Here is a 13,939-nt window from a genome sequence, read left to right on the forward strand (position 1 = left end):
ACCCTGTTTGGCACCTGCTTTCTGCAGGGAGCACAGCGAGAGCGGGGCAGGGCAGCTCAGGCTCCCACCCCTCTTAAATTTCTTTCACCTGAAAGCTAGAAATTCAAGCAGAAAGTTCTCCCTTGATTAAATTAAATTAAACCACAACTCATAAGCTGTTCAGTAACTTTCTCAAAAATGTAAGCATGTGGGCTTACTCTACAGATACTCCTGTTAAACACCTTTCTGAAATGCTGTCCATTAGCATGTCTTGTGCCAAGGGATATCATGGGAAACGTGTCCCACGGCTGTAGACCTTCTGGCAACACATCCAGTGAGTTCCTAATGCCTGTGTGGGAATCAACAGCACAAGGATGGAGAAACAGACTGTATACAGTGAAAGGAAATGGAAAAAGAACAAACAAAAAAACCCAAGCTGCAGTATTTACATGTTGGTAGTGCTTTTGAGTTTTTCAAGATTATTACAGAGATGCCAGTCTTGGAAAAAATAGTATTTTACTTCTTCTTTCAGTTCAAGTTCCTCCTGATTCCAGCTGGTCCTGACTTATGATTGCACAATACTTCATAAAATGTATTATTGCAGGACTTAATGACGTTCGTTGTCTACTTTTTCCTCTGAGATTATTTTTTACAGTGGCTCTTTTATATTGCATCTTCAGATGTTTAGAAAAGAGGAATAGCAGGTTCACTACCTCTATCATGAGAACATGAAACTCACGTAAGGTGTTAGAATATTTTCTGTCTGCGTTTTGTGTGATGTTCAGATGGAGGTGTCTTTCCCAGGACCAAATTTGAGAAAAATGGAGAGGATAAAAACAAATGGACTTAATTTTTTGATACGTATTGGAACACGTAGGCACGTAGTAGCTGAAAATCTTTATGGAACAGCTACGTATTTATAAAACACAATGTTTTGCTTTATTTTGCTTCTGAGACTCTCTTAACACTGCAGTGAATGAAAGTAGAAGTGGAGGAAGAGTTCCTGTTGCAATTGGAAAGGAGGTAACAGATGGAACAAAGAGAAATTCTCTAGTCCTTCTAGCCTACATTTTCTCTTTGCCATCTGATCAGTATAGTGGGGTGTCTTTCCACCAGGATCTCTGCAGGTTGTGAAAAATACAGAAGTGACATCAAAGAGCACCCCATATTGTAGTTCTATTGTGTTGTTTATTATCCTTTCTCTTTTTCAGATGAGTATTTTCCCTTATCATTCCTTTAAGTCAGTTGGTTTGACATTTCTGCACCCCACTGGTATAAAAGCATAGCTTCACTGGAGTTGGCTGAGCTACACCAAAATGTGTCAGCAAAGGTCCCGACCCGTTCTGTCCGTGCAAACATGCCAGTCTGTTAGGAACAAACACAAATCTTCTGTATTTAAACATTGGTTCAGCTTTAATGGAAAATTTATGGATAATGTAAAGTAGAATAGAAAGGTCATGGCTTTATGTGGTGTTAAAAAATGGAATTTGCTATTTTCCTGGTTTGCTGTTGTATTGGCTGGGCTGCTTTGTCGTCTTCACCTCGATGCATTCGAAATCCGAGAGACCTGAAGTTGTTATGCGAATGTAACTGCTGGAAGGTCTGCCTGTTGAAAATACTCATAGCCTGCTTAGCCATAAGTGCGAAGCATTTTGTAAGTACTGAATTTGGTTATGAATTGTGAAGAGGCCCAGCAAGTGCTGAGCACGGCACAGGCTTGTCCTAGCAACCTACTCTGCTTCCTTACTCGCATCCTGCCAGCTGCCTCCAAGTTCATTATCCAGCAAGGCAAAAGAGTGCTTTTGCAGTGATAGGAAATGGTCGCTTGCGGCAGTGAAGAGATATCAGTGTCTTCTTTCACTTGATGCCTTTGGGGAGGACTGATGCAGTGGACTACCTCTTGAATTTTAAGCTCTGAATGAACTCTGTAAGTGTTCCAGTGTCCTGTAATATTGTTAAAATTACATCTTTCTATCTGAAGAAGCAGTGGTTGCCTATACTGTAGAGTTCCTTCAGCACTGTTGGGTTCTTAACTAGTTTAGCAGATACGTTGAAAATGTGGAAAGTGATTATTCTTTTAATAAAAAGTTATTTTTCAAGAAAGTAAATGTAGTTTATTCTTGCAAGAATTAGAAATACATGATATCTAATACAAAGATGTAACAGAGAATTTCCCTGGATGCTAAGGTATTGGTGCACATCTCTTGAGCATCTCTAAGATGGGGAGAGAACTTAAAATGCTGAAAATAGAAGGCATCAAATTGTGGATTTGTAAACCAAAATCCAAAGCCATAAGGCTGAAAATGTGAATGCAAATATGAATCTGTTCTTATAAATATAGAAGAAACTTGGGCCTCTAGAGAAAAAGCTTGGGAAATGAGTCCAGCATCTATCTGTAGTCATTAGAGAAAAGTTAGCCAAGAGAAATATGTACTATGGTGTATGTGTATTACTTGCTCATGTGTGTATATTTGAGAATAAAATTACTTCATATGAAATGGTTATTTTAAACACTTCAAAGGGCTGAAATTCAGGAATAATAGCATTCTAAACACTACTCTGAATTTTTTTATGCAGCTTTTTCAGCTAGAGGATACTACATGTGAAAGCTTTGTTTTTGAGTGTTTTTTTCATTAATTTCTACTTTCTCCTCTGTGAAGTTGCGATACTTGGAGAAGAAATGGGGAAAATGTCTTACATCTGTTCTGTAACCTTATTTGATTTGAATGCAAATGACTGGATTTGAATACAAGTAACCAATCAATCACTCCTGTGCTGTGCTTTGAGACAAAAACATGTTTTTCAGTAATACTGTCTTAACAGAATTGGTGTGTGGGGAAAAAGCAGCAATGTCGTTATGCTAGAAGGTTCGTCTTTGTTAGCAGCTAGCTTTCATTCAGTGTGTTTCAAGGAAAATGGCATTCATCAGGTGACAGGCTCACTTGGTTGCAGTGACACACCTGGGGTTGGATCCATTTTGTCCATCCAGAAAGGGCCCTAGTGAAGCCCTTGAGGGCGGGCTGGCTGTGACCTCGGTGGTGCCCACAGAGCAGAATATGCTGCAAGGAGCATGAGAATCTTCTCTGCAGTTTTAGATCTGGGATATTCAGCCTTCCGCTTCAGGGTATAAGGCAGTCTCTAGATCTTGCAGGTTCAGGCTGAAGGGTGAAGTGGGGCTGGGGAGCAGGTGGTGGGTTATTCACACTTGCCCACTGAGCCCGGTCTTGCACTGTCCTCCAAAGTAGAGGGTACTGGGACCAAGAGCGACACTGGCACCCTTTGATATGGGCTGCTCCAGTAGCTGGACCTTGAGTCCTGTTTGGTGCTGGATGTCCTGGCTAGACTCATTAGCTAAAATCTGTTAGCAGATTGTAAGATCATCACAGACATAGTGCCTGTGCCTCTGAATTGGGAGACAGCAAGCCAAGCATTACTACATGAAGAAACAGGATGGATGGGGAGTGAGTGAGTTCTTCTCCAAGTCCTCTTTTCTTTCTTCCTTTATTTCTAAAATAATGTCCCTAAACAGGTACCTGTTTAGTCCTTGCCTTCGCTTCATAAAAGTAAATGTGCCTTGGTTTTTGGAAGATGGTTGTGCAACAGCTCCAGTTTTCAGTGAGCTGCAAGTATCCATGCCATGCAGAAACAGTAGGACCAAGAAAAACTTAACTGTATTTCTCTTGTATAGCCTGTGGGTGTTTTTAACCTTACTGCATGTCTGAAGACATCCGAATTGCATCATCTGTGTTACAATTGAGATTTTAAACAGATAATCGACAACACAGACATACAAAGATTTTTAACCTCGGAGGACTCTTAGAATGACATATATAGTATTGGGAGACAGCATTCTCTTTTGCTGCTCCAGAAAAGAAGGGAAGCAGCTATATGATATGCTAATAATCTCACTGTGGTTTTGAATAGACTAGACTGGAGAGCCTTGAGTATTTTTCCATTTTCCTTTTAACTGCAATTTTGTTATTGTATTGCTGCCCCCATCTCTGCTAAATATGGCTTTTGAAATGTAAATCATATCGTGTTCTCAGAGATGCATATGACACCCTCAGCACTGTTCCTCTTTGCACTTCAAAGAGCTGTGTGGTCACACTTTGCATCTCAGCAAAATCGCAATATTTGCCTTCTGAAGATCTCCTTTAATGTGTACAATCAATCCCTGATAATGTGTTTTGGGTTTTTGTTCCCTGGAGTCTGTTAATTTTAATGTTGCTACAGGTCATCAGGAAACATAATCTCTTCTTTTTTAATTTCTCAGTGAGCGTGCCTGAGGGCAGAGGAACACAAGAGAGGAGAGACAATTGAACATCACCATTGGCCGAGACCTGAAAAAATGGTGCTGGATGAACAGAGGATTAGAACTTAATTGTAAAAGGGATATAAAGTCTTGGCAGGTGATTTGCTTCATTTCCACATTCATCATGACCCGTATCCTCTGGCTGGCTGGTTGATGGGACTGTCCAACACTTCTTACTTGAATTCGGTGCAGATCCTCTCTGCCTACATTTTGAAAGACCTGGGATCAGGTGGGAACTGGACGGTGCCCAATACAGGAATGGAAAGAGAAATGAACTCTGATGAGCTAAGATGGAAGTGACTTAAGAGCTCCAAGATCAGCAATTGTCTCCAGTAAGGACAGGTTAAGACGGGAATCTCAAGCTTCGCTGGGAGAGCAGTATGCAGGAAGCTGGTTTTCAGGCCACAAATGCTTTCACAGGTAAGAACTTTTCTTCTAGTTCAGTTCGTAGTTTTGGGACAGTTTACTGGCGTTTAGAAAATAAATTGGATAGGTCCTGGCTGTACTTAATATTTTAAAGTAATATTTTAAAACAGTTAATTTGAGGAACAGTTCAATACTTGTATTAACACTGAGTAATGTGGTTATCTGTATTTCAGGCCCTCTGAAATGGGTGGCCACAAGCCTTACGGAAGGTGTATCTCAGCTTTCCTCATTAAAGTACTTATCAACAGCTTAATGAGTGGCCTCCTGGGTCAGTATAAAACATGGTCTGTTGAGTTGCTCTTTTGTTCAGCATGGGAGTTTGGCAGACGTGCAATATGGACACGGTTCATGTTGGGAAGCTTCTCAGAAACATGTCAACGTTGATCTTTATATTTTTGGCCAGAGCACATCTCCAGACAAAACTTCCTGGGTACCTTCTACTCGTAATCCCTCCCCCTCCACACCATTCACACGCTGCAACACTTGAACGGCAAAACCAGAGAGTTTAAACTATAACTGTTCCACCTCCGTCCAATGTATTTCCTTGTAGATACACTGAAAATGTAATGAGAAAGATGTCAAGGTGATGTGTCTCTCTGAGGAAAGCTCCCTCTCGTGTGAAGTCCACTAGGGTTCATTTAGGACTTTCACTGTCTAGACTGCTTTCTGATTTGAGAGGTGGAAGAAAGAAACAGGGAGCAGAAGATCCTGCTGCTTTGTTTCCACATCTGCTGGGCAGCTGAGACCCTGCAAGAAATGGGTAGAAAATCGACTGGATATTCCTCTCGCTTCAGTAAGACTAGATAATGGACTAGTACCACAGTGAAAGTTAGTGATGTGTGAGATGTTTATTTTTTCAATATAAACTTTTTGCCTTTAGAAGTTTACTGGAATGTGGGTTTTATCTATGGGAGGATCATTTTCTGTCTCAGGCTGCTTTACCCGGGGCTGCTTGCAGTTCTAGGTGCTCTTCCAGGGAAGGAACAGCAGAAGTGTTCATTTCCCTGTGGGCCAGCTCCCACTTTTTCCTTTCCCAAGGCAGATCCACCCTCAGAGGCTTGTCCTACCCTTCAGGCTGCAGTGGGGCAGCAGCTTAGTGTCCAGTTGTCCACCCCCAGCACATTGGTTTGGAGTGGTAGTGCAGTTCTGAACCGTCTCTGTTGCCTCCTGTTGCTTTGATTTACAGCACAGTTCCCACACGTATCAGTGAGACATGTCTTGAAGGAGAGGAAATGGGAAACTTGTCTCCACATGAGTTCCTGTGTTGATAGGAGATGTGAAGTCTGGGACCACTGCAGGGTCACTGGCTGACAGCACATTCCTTCAGCTCTCTGTTGCCATTCTTGTCCTGTGTGTGCATCTTCGTCCTTGCTGCTCTCTGCCCACCCTCAGCTCATTCCTAGGAGTTTTTGCCACTGCTCTGCTCTCCACAGATATTCCTACTGTGTGGATATCTATTCTCTGTCTTACCTGCTCTGCCTTCTGTGGCTCTCTCCTTTGCTATAAACCTTATTACCTTTAGCACTCTTGAAATATTGGGTTTTTTTTTTCAGCTTTACGCTCTTCTGCCACAGCATCTACTGTCCCTTCGCTCCCAGAAGGTCGGGGTTGTTGGCACTGTGATCAGGGTACTTGTGCAACAGGGTGTCAGAAAGCTGGCAATCTCGTGTGACTACTGCTGGGTGGAGGTGACTTGGCAACTAGTGCTGCGTAAAATTCAGGGAGATGAAACTAGGATTCCTGGAGGCCCAGGACAACAGCCACATTGTGCTGACAACTTAGCAGATTTAGACCTATTCTGGAGACTTTTAATAAAGGTGAGGTTGTTTGGTCTCTTGTAAAGAATTCTTACATTCTTTTGGAGTTGCCCTCAGGTTAAGATGTTAACATTTTAAAGTTGTGGTAGCTGTACTAAAGGATTGGTAAACATTGAGTTAAGTTGTACCATATATTCGGGAAACTGGTAAAGGAAAGAGGCTGTAGGAAACAGGCTGAAATATCATTGCTTTATATGAGAAGAAGGCAAGGATTTCAGTTTCTTACAACTTATATCAAATTGATATCTGCTTTTTGGAGAGCTTTCTTGTTCATTGTTAGATTTATATAATGCATTCAGCTGTAGATGGTGGGTAGGTATATATTTCTTAGAGAAATTTATTGCACTGTGTTATGCTAATTTAAGAATCACAATAAAAGTGTAATGGCAGGTGCATAAGATTGCTTCTCTGATCCTTGCTGTAGTGCTCCTTTTGTTTTATTGAAATGCCAGTTTAGCTCTAGGAGAAAACAGTAGCTGCTGGTGACAGAGGGGCATGACCACATGCAGAAGGGAGCTAATTTGTACAGGAAAAGCTTTGATATCTGAAACCTGTGCAGTGTCAACACTGAATCTAGCCATGCTAAGTGATTGCAGCTATTGTAACTGTCGCAGTAATCATTTCAATTTACAACTGCTGGCAAAAGAAGCCTGTGAGGACGATGCCTCTGTGTAGCCACCTTTGGAGTATTTCATAAACCTCCTTTCCACCTCACTAATAATAATCACTGTGATCTGAAAAGGCTTGCAGTTAACTCTAGGAGATACTTCGATCCTGTCTGTACTCTCATTTTACTGACACAGATGCCAAAGCTGCCCTTCTTTTGCAGAAGGCTCTAGTTCCAAGACATGGGGTCATCCAATCACTTTATCCAGTATTACCAAACAATAGCCTATGGTAAAAGCTTTTTCACTTTACTGGCTAAATACTAATTTCAGTAGATCATGCAAGTCTAATAGGATCAGGATTACAGAATGTAGAAAAGGCAATGGGAGGGAAGTGCTTCTAGGCTTGATTAGGAAAGGGATGACTGAGCTTATCGTGGTAAAAGTAATTTGAATGATAGCAATCTTGAAAGTCAAGAAGAGAGAACTTGAGAATCAAAACAATAGTATGCAAGAAAGTAAATTGCATTCAGCTCAAAGAATTGTGATAGGTAAGATTGCCTGGGAAACAAACCTAAGAAATTCAGGAAGGCTGGCAATTTCTAAAGGAACCAACTTTTTCTTTTCCAGTCACAGTAAAGAATATTAAAAGCACAAATGAAAGATGTCCCAATAAAATGTGTAAGACGAGGCATAATTGCATGATATGAAAACTCATACAGAAAGTGGAAACTAGATACGTTATTAGAGATAGTTGTCAAAAAGCATTACAAGAATGCAAGGGCCAAATCAGGTAGGCCAATGCACAAAACAGTATAGCTAATGAAAGACACGGTAACAAGGAAATGTGCTACGTTCTCAGTAGTAATAAGAGGAAGACTGATTTTTCTGGAGTATTAGTTGAGAAGGAATGCCAAAACTCATGGTCTGATGGTGCAGAGAGGGTCGAGTAGTTCATGACACTTTGCACCATTCTTTGCCAGAAAGGATGACCCGTAACCAGGTGGCAAGAAAAGGACTTCTGCCTTGAGAAAGGAAAGAACTTCAACTAGAGCAGGAATAGAACTGATTATGAACTAATAAGATCGGATGATAGGTATATTAGAACAAGCTAGAGCTTATTAACTTATCTCTGCAATGTAGGGTGAAATAGCTGAAGCAATGTCTGAGCAATTAGTGGTTACACTGGAGAACATTTAGAGGACACTCTAGGTTCAAAGAAGCTGTGAAAGAGCAAACACTGCACCTACACATGTAAACTTTCCTGGACCTCTGTTTTTCCCCTTCGGAGTAGATAGCTTATCTTAAAATTCTCGAGGGAAAAAGTCTGAGTCAAATAATCAACTGATTTTGTTTAAATAATAGCCTGTGGAAAATAACATGATAAATAAATTTGCATTTTTTTTTCAAATGATACCTTGTCAGTGGTGTCTAATTTCCCTGAAATTAGACAAATAGTAAATCTTGATTTTTTTGAAGGCTTTTCACCCTTTCATTAACAAGGTGGCAATATGAGCTACAAGGTGGGTACACAGTTGGCTTTAAAGCTGTTCTTAGAATAATTGCTAGTGATTCATAGTCAAAGTGGGATTCTGCTCTGGATTGCCTGAAAATATTCACTATTTTAATTAATGAGTTGTATGACAGAATCAGCATGCAAAATTTCGAGATGACACCAACCAGGGAGAGGATGTAAACCCTCTGAGCACAGAATTAGAATTCAAAATTAATGTGGTATCTTGGAGAACTGATCTAAAATAAATACGATGCGGTTCATAAAGGACAAATTCTGAATTGTGGTTGGGCAGGATTACTCAGCTGTGCAAATCAAAATGTAGAATAACTGGTGAGACAGTAGGTCTGCAGAAAACAGATGGGCGGTTGCAAGAGATCAGAAAATAGCTATGAATCAACAATACTATGCCATAAACGTTATGCTAGAATACATGGACAGGAGTCTGCATGTAAGACATGCAAAGTAATTTTTTCAGTCTATTTAGTATTCATGTGGCTGGCGTACTTTTTCTGCTCTGAGCAGTGCTCTTCAGGCCCATTGGAAGCATCCAGAGAAGAGCCAAAAAAAAGGGCCACAGGTCTAGACAACGTGATCCTTGAGAATTGGAAGAAGCAATCTTTTTCAGAATGGAGTGGTAGTTCTCAAACTTTCTGGAGGTGTTTTTCCTAGGTTCCCATGAAGCACTGGAGTTTTATGCTGGAGCATGTATCTGATGCCTTGAGCTACAGGGCAAGATGTGGCCATGATACAATGGTGCTTTGGTGTAATGGCCAGAAGGACCACCTTGCTTGCACACTTCTTAGTTGCTACACCTCTTGCCGGTGCTGCTCTCAGTGCTGAGGTGACAGCGGTGGGGATCTTGGACAGCCAAGGCTCATTTTTTAAATTAGCTACTTGGCCAGAGTATGTTTTGAGTGCTGATTTAGGAGAACAGTGTGATTCTGAAATCAGATCTCCATCACTGAGGAGCACGTGGCACAGGGACATCCAGGGTGATCAAAGGACAAGAGGAACCTTATGGGATGGATTAGGAATCAGTGTATGAAGCCTCCTGACCTTGCAAGGTCACCTTAGGTCCATCAGGATTTTATTAGCTCTGTCTTAGCAGGAGCTCTGTCAGACATGGGCTGACTTGGAGGCATTCCTGCCCTGTGACCCTTAGCACTGCTAGAGGGATTATTAGTTCTGGCACTATGGAAACCAGAATAAATATTAAGAGGTTGCTCTGTGCAGTGGGCCCCTGCCCGTCAGTCTGGCACTGACTTTTCCTGTCACCTTCTGATCCCATTCTGTCATAGCTTCAATCTTCTCCCTCACACCTTTCTATGTGGAAGTGATGGCAGCCACAAATCTTTCCATAATCCCTTGCAGCTTTACGTCTCAAGGTCATTGTCGCTGAAGCTTGACCTTGGGCCATATCTAGAGACCCCAAGTTACTCCTGAGGAGCAACTCCTCAGCTTGGCTGTAACTCCCCGAAGCCCTGCCTTAACAGAGAAACTGAACATATCTGTTAGGAGATCATCTTGCTTATAGGAATGCAGAGTGGTAGAGCTTCTCCAGTCCCCCCATCCCTGGTCTGTATCCCCTTGGCTCTCAGGACTTCTGTTACATTTCCTCTTCTGAGTTTTGTGCTTTCCTAATCTCTTGCTGCCTCTTTCCCCGTCAATGCCCAAATCCCCTCTCTCTGTACTGAGGCTCGTCCATCACTCCCCATCTGATCTCACTTCTTTTCCAGATTTCTTACCCTTCTGATGATCTTCCTCTTTTTCAACACTCTCCTTCATCCTTCTCTTGCTTCCAGACCTCTCCCACTTCCAAATCAATTCACTACAACTTAATTCCAAGTTGTCTAAAAGCCTCTTCCCGTGAGTTGTAGACTCAACCCTTCCTCTTCTCATCTGCCCTTCTCTGGTGTGAGTACCTTTCCCTACCTCACATCTCTTCCAGAGTGACTTCTGCTGGTTTGTGTGGGTGGGACCCTCCTTTGCAGAAAGGCTGAGAGCCTGTAGCTCAGTTTGGCTTCTCTCCCTGTGTCATGTTTTGTTTAACTGCTGGTGATTTGTGTGGAGGTGGTGGTTCCAGAAGAGGGAGAGGCTCCTTGAGGGGATTACATGGGAGACAAAATAAATTGCTCCAGCAGATTGTGTATGACCCAGTTGGCCATTATTCGTTCAGAGAATGGAAGAGTGAGGGAAGTTGTGATAGCTGTTTAAAAGTATATGGAAATTTCATGTAAAGAGGAAGTAATAGAAACTGTTTTCCAGTTCTGCTGGGAACAGAGCACAAAGTAGCAGACAAGCTTACTGTAGTGGGGAGATTGAGGTTAGACGTTAGGAAAATCTTCCTAATGGTAAGGATATTTAAGAGCTGCAGCCAACTGCCTGGGGGGGTTTCAAAGTCTCTGTCACTGAAGGTTTTTGAGAACAAGTTAGACAAATATCTGTCAGGAGTGGTTTATGTATAGTTGATCTTGCCCTGGGGCTGGGGAATGGACTTCATGAGAGCACTTCCAGCCTTACTTTTCTGTGATTCTATTATTGCTGGTTCCCTGGATAATAAATGTACATTTTTAAAGTTAGTAACCTACCTGCACTATTCTATCTTCTCAATGTTTAAGTAGATTCTGTCGAGCTCTTGGGATAATTGATAACAGATAGATAAAGAGCCTTATGTGTTTAAAGTCTTAACTCTCTTTTTGCTGGAGTATTGCTCCATTGCATTCCCTCTAGCCTTCTTTAAACATCTTATTTTTAGAGGGTGTGACATATGTTTCTGTGTCTGTGCAACTTGTATAGGAATATTTTAATGTTACAGAAATACAGCATCCATTCTTCTGTTTCACAGTATGCAAGTATTTTAAGAAAAGCTTTTACCATTCTTAGATAGTAAGCATATTTAAGGTAATTGTTAAGAATAATCAAAAATAGGGCAAAGCCAAAGCAACTACCCTTTGATTTTTTCTTTATTATGAACAAAACTGTGCAATTTACTGACACCAGTTATATATTTAATGCTATCTGCTGCTGAAGATAGCCTTCTTCCTCAGAATTATAATTGAAGCTCAATGTAAAACAGCAAAACAGGTTTTAAATGCCTTCTAATAAGTATATAAAATAATTAATATTAAAAGCAGTTGAAAACTCCTCTATACATTAATACAGGTCTCCCACATTGCCGCTGTTGTTATTTGCATTATTTTCAGTTACAGATAAACATTTCATTTAAACAATGCAACTTGAGTATGTAGCAGAGGTTTCTCACTTCCCTCTGTTCCAGTTTTGTTTTCATCTGCCTCTTGAAGCTGGTCTGGCCTCCCTGAAATCTCTGCAATTTTCTTAACAAATGCATTCTTCTTTTAAGAATTTTCAAGGTTACTGTGTCACCCACGGACAACTCGTACTGTGTCTTAGTTCTTGGGAGAAACAGATTGCTTTCTGCAATGCTCCTTACTCAGCACACAGATAGTAACAGATCACATTCCTTTGTATTCCCTGAGATATTTTACTTAAGAGTGTGCAATTTGCTGAGAACAGATAGTGTTCTCAGCAAAAATACATGGAAAAACATATAACCTCAGTCTTAAAGAGTTTGCTATCTAAATATGTTACATTCGGTAGCATTCAGCGAAACTGTTTGTAGTAATACATAGCTTGGAAGTCTCCTCTGCAGAGTTAAATGGTTTAATAGAATTACAGGAGAGTGAGTAACTGTGAAAATCAATTCATGAGCAAAGGTGCCATGTGAGAGTGATAGCTTTTGGTAACAACCTGGTTCTTCTGTTGTCCTTAAGAATAGTGATTAGAACAGCAATGCCTTCTGCTTTAGGTCGCTCTTCAGATCTGGGAGGTTGGCTTTTAAGTTTTGATCCCAAATGCTGTGTAGGTGAAACATCATGTTTTCTTCTTTCTTTCCTTTCACCTCCAGAAAACAGATAGTTCTCTTCAAACATCTGCTTGAAGTACTGTTTAATCCATAACTGGACAGGTACTTTGCTAATTGAACTGTAGCAGCTCTTACCTAAATAGTAGGGCATTTCACACGAGCCAAGGATTTAATATTTTAAATGCTCCTCCTTTCAAATTTTTATTTGACTGTAATAGAAAATGGTTTTCCCTGTTTGCTTGATTCTGTGAAATAGAACATACTTGTGCACTTGTTAAGGGGAAAAATGTGAGAATTTGTGTGGCAGTCACTTCTAGAATGTGGCCTTGCTGTGTGAAGCCACGTGGAGCTCAATGAACAGGAGGGCAGAGGAAGGCAGAAAAGAAGCCACGAGGACTCCAAAAGAAATGCAGTAGCATGATGTCCTGTGAAACGTCTTGACACTGGACTCAGAAAAGGATCCTGCACAGACCTGGAGTTGCAGGCTACTGCATTGTATAATGCCATTCATATCAAGCTCCATCCTAAAATTATTACTCTGATCTGAAAGGATTTTTAATTTTTAATTGTATTTTTATTAATATTTGAGTTAAATTAAATTCCATTTAAAATTTCTTTAAATTTCAGTCTAGGTGTAGTCTTGGCTATATGTGCATGATCCACTTATTCTTGTGACAGTTAATCCAGAGCCCAAATGAAAGACTGTGGATTGCATAGGCCAAGGTGAAAAAAGGTTCAAGTTTATACAAACATCATGGCCAATTGTATTGTTAATATTATTTTATGAAGTAGTGCATTGCTGGAATGTCACATTTTTCCTTCCCAAAGTCTTGGGATGGAATACTTTAGCCTGTTGATGGAGATGTTGAACCTAGGTTCTCAGGTAACCATTTTTAGTAGATAATATTCATCTGCAGCATTAGCATTTGCAAAGCTGATGGTTCTTTGGAAATGCCTATCTGCCATTTATCATTTCTTAATGGTACATGTCACGGTGTCTTTGCATGAGACAACTTAATTAGCCAAATTGCCAATTCCGGGCTGAATATGACAATAAACTTAGCTGTAAATATGCTATGTTCCAGTGTTTAGTCATAATAAAAAGGCAGACTTTTTGAATGGAGAACATTAATGCGTAGAACCTCAAGTAAAATCTGGAAAACAAAGATGTGAAAATTGATTGTTAAATTGGCAGTGTATGTTTTCTGTGAATTCTTCCCGATGAATCAGGTAGATTTGAGAAGAGATGAAATACGACATTCAGGCTGTGCCCATGGCTGGCTGAGGGTATTTTCTCTGCTGAACGGGCCATTTGTGTGCTTAAGGTAGTGCTCCTGCTGGTGTTGCTGCAGACAGGACATGAGCCTTTGGCTGTGGTCTTTGCGGGCCAGGCTGGTGGTC

The 13,939-nt window shown here is 40.8% G+C and overlaps 1 protein-coding gene across 3 annotated transcripts in view; it reads left to right on the forward strand.

The window, feature by feature from the left end:
- Positions 1-13,939, forward strand: part of LDLRAD4 (low density lipoprotein receptor class A domain containing 4) — a 296,296-nt gene that overhangs the window by 102,791 nt on the left and 179,566 nt on the right. For all 3 annotated transcript variants that reach the window (XM_054059718.1, XM_054059716.1, XM_054059717.1), the window contains exon 2: positions 4,253-4,711. In XM_054059718.1, the coding sequence (XP_053915693.1) occupies positions 4,672-4,711 (40 nt within the window). In that variant the 5' untranslated portion in view covers positions 4,253-4,671. The remainder of the gene's footprint in view (positions 1-4,252; positions 4,712-13,939) is intronic.

The sequence above is a fragment of the Cuculus canorus genome, chromosome 2 (genome assembly GCF_017976375.1).
Source record: "Cuculus canorus isolate bCucCan1 chromosome 2, bCucCan1.pri, whole genome shotgun sequence".
Classification (NCBI taxonomy): domain Eukaryota; kingdom Metazoa; phylum Chordata; class Aves; order Cuculiformes; family Cuculidae; genus Cuculus; species Cuculus canorus.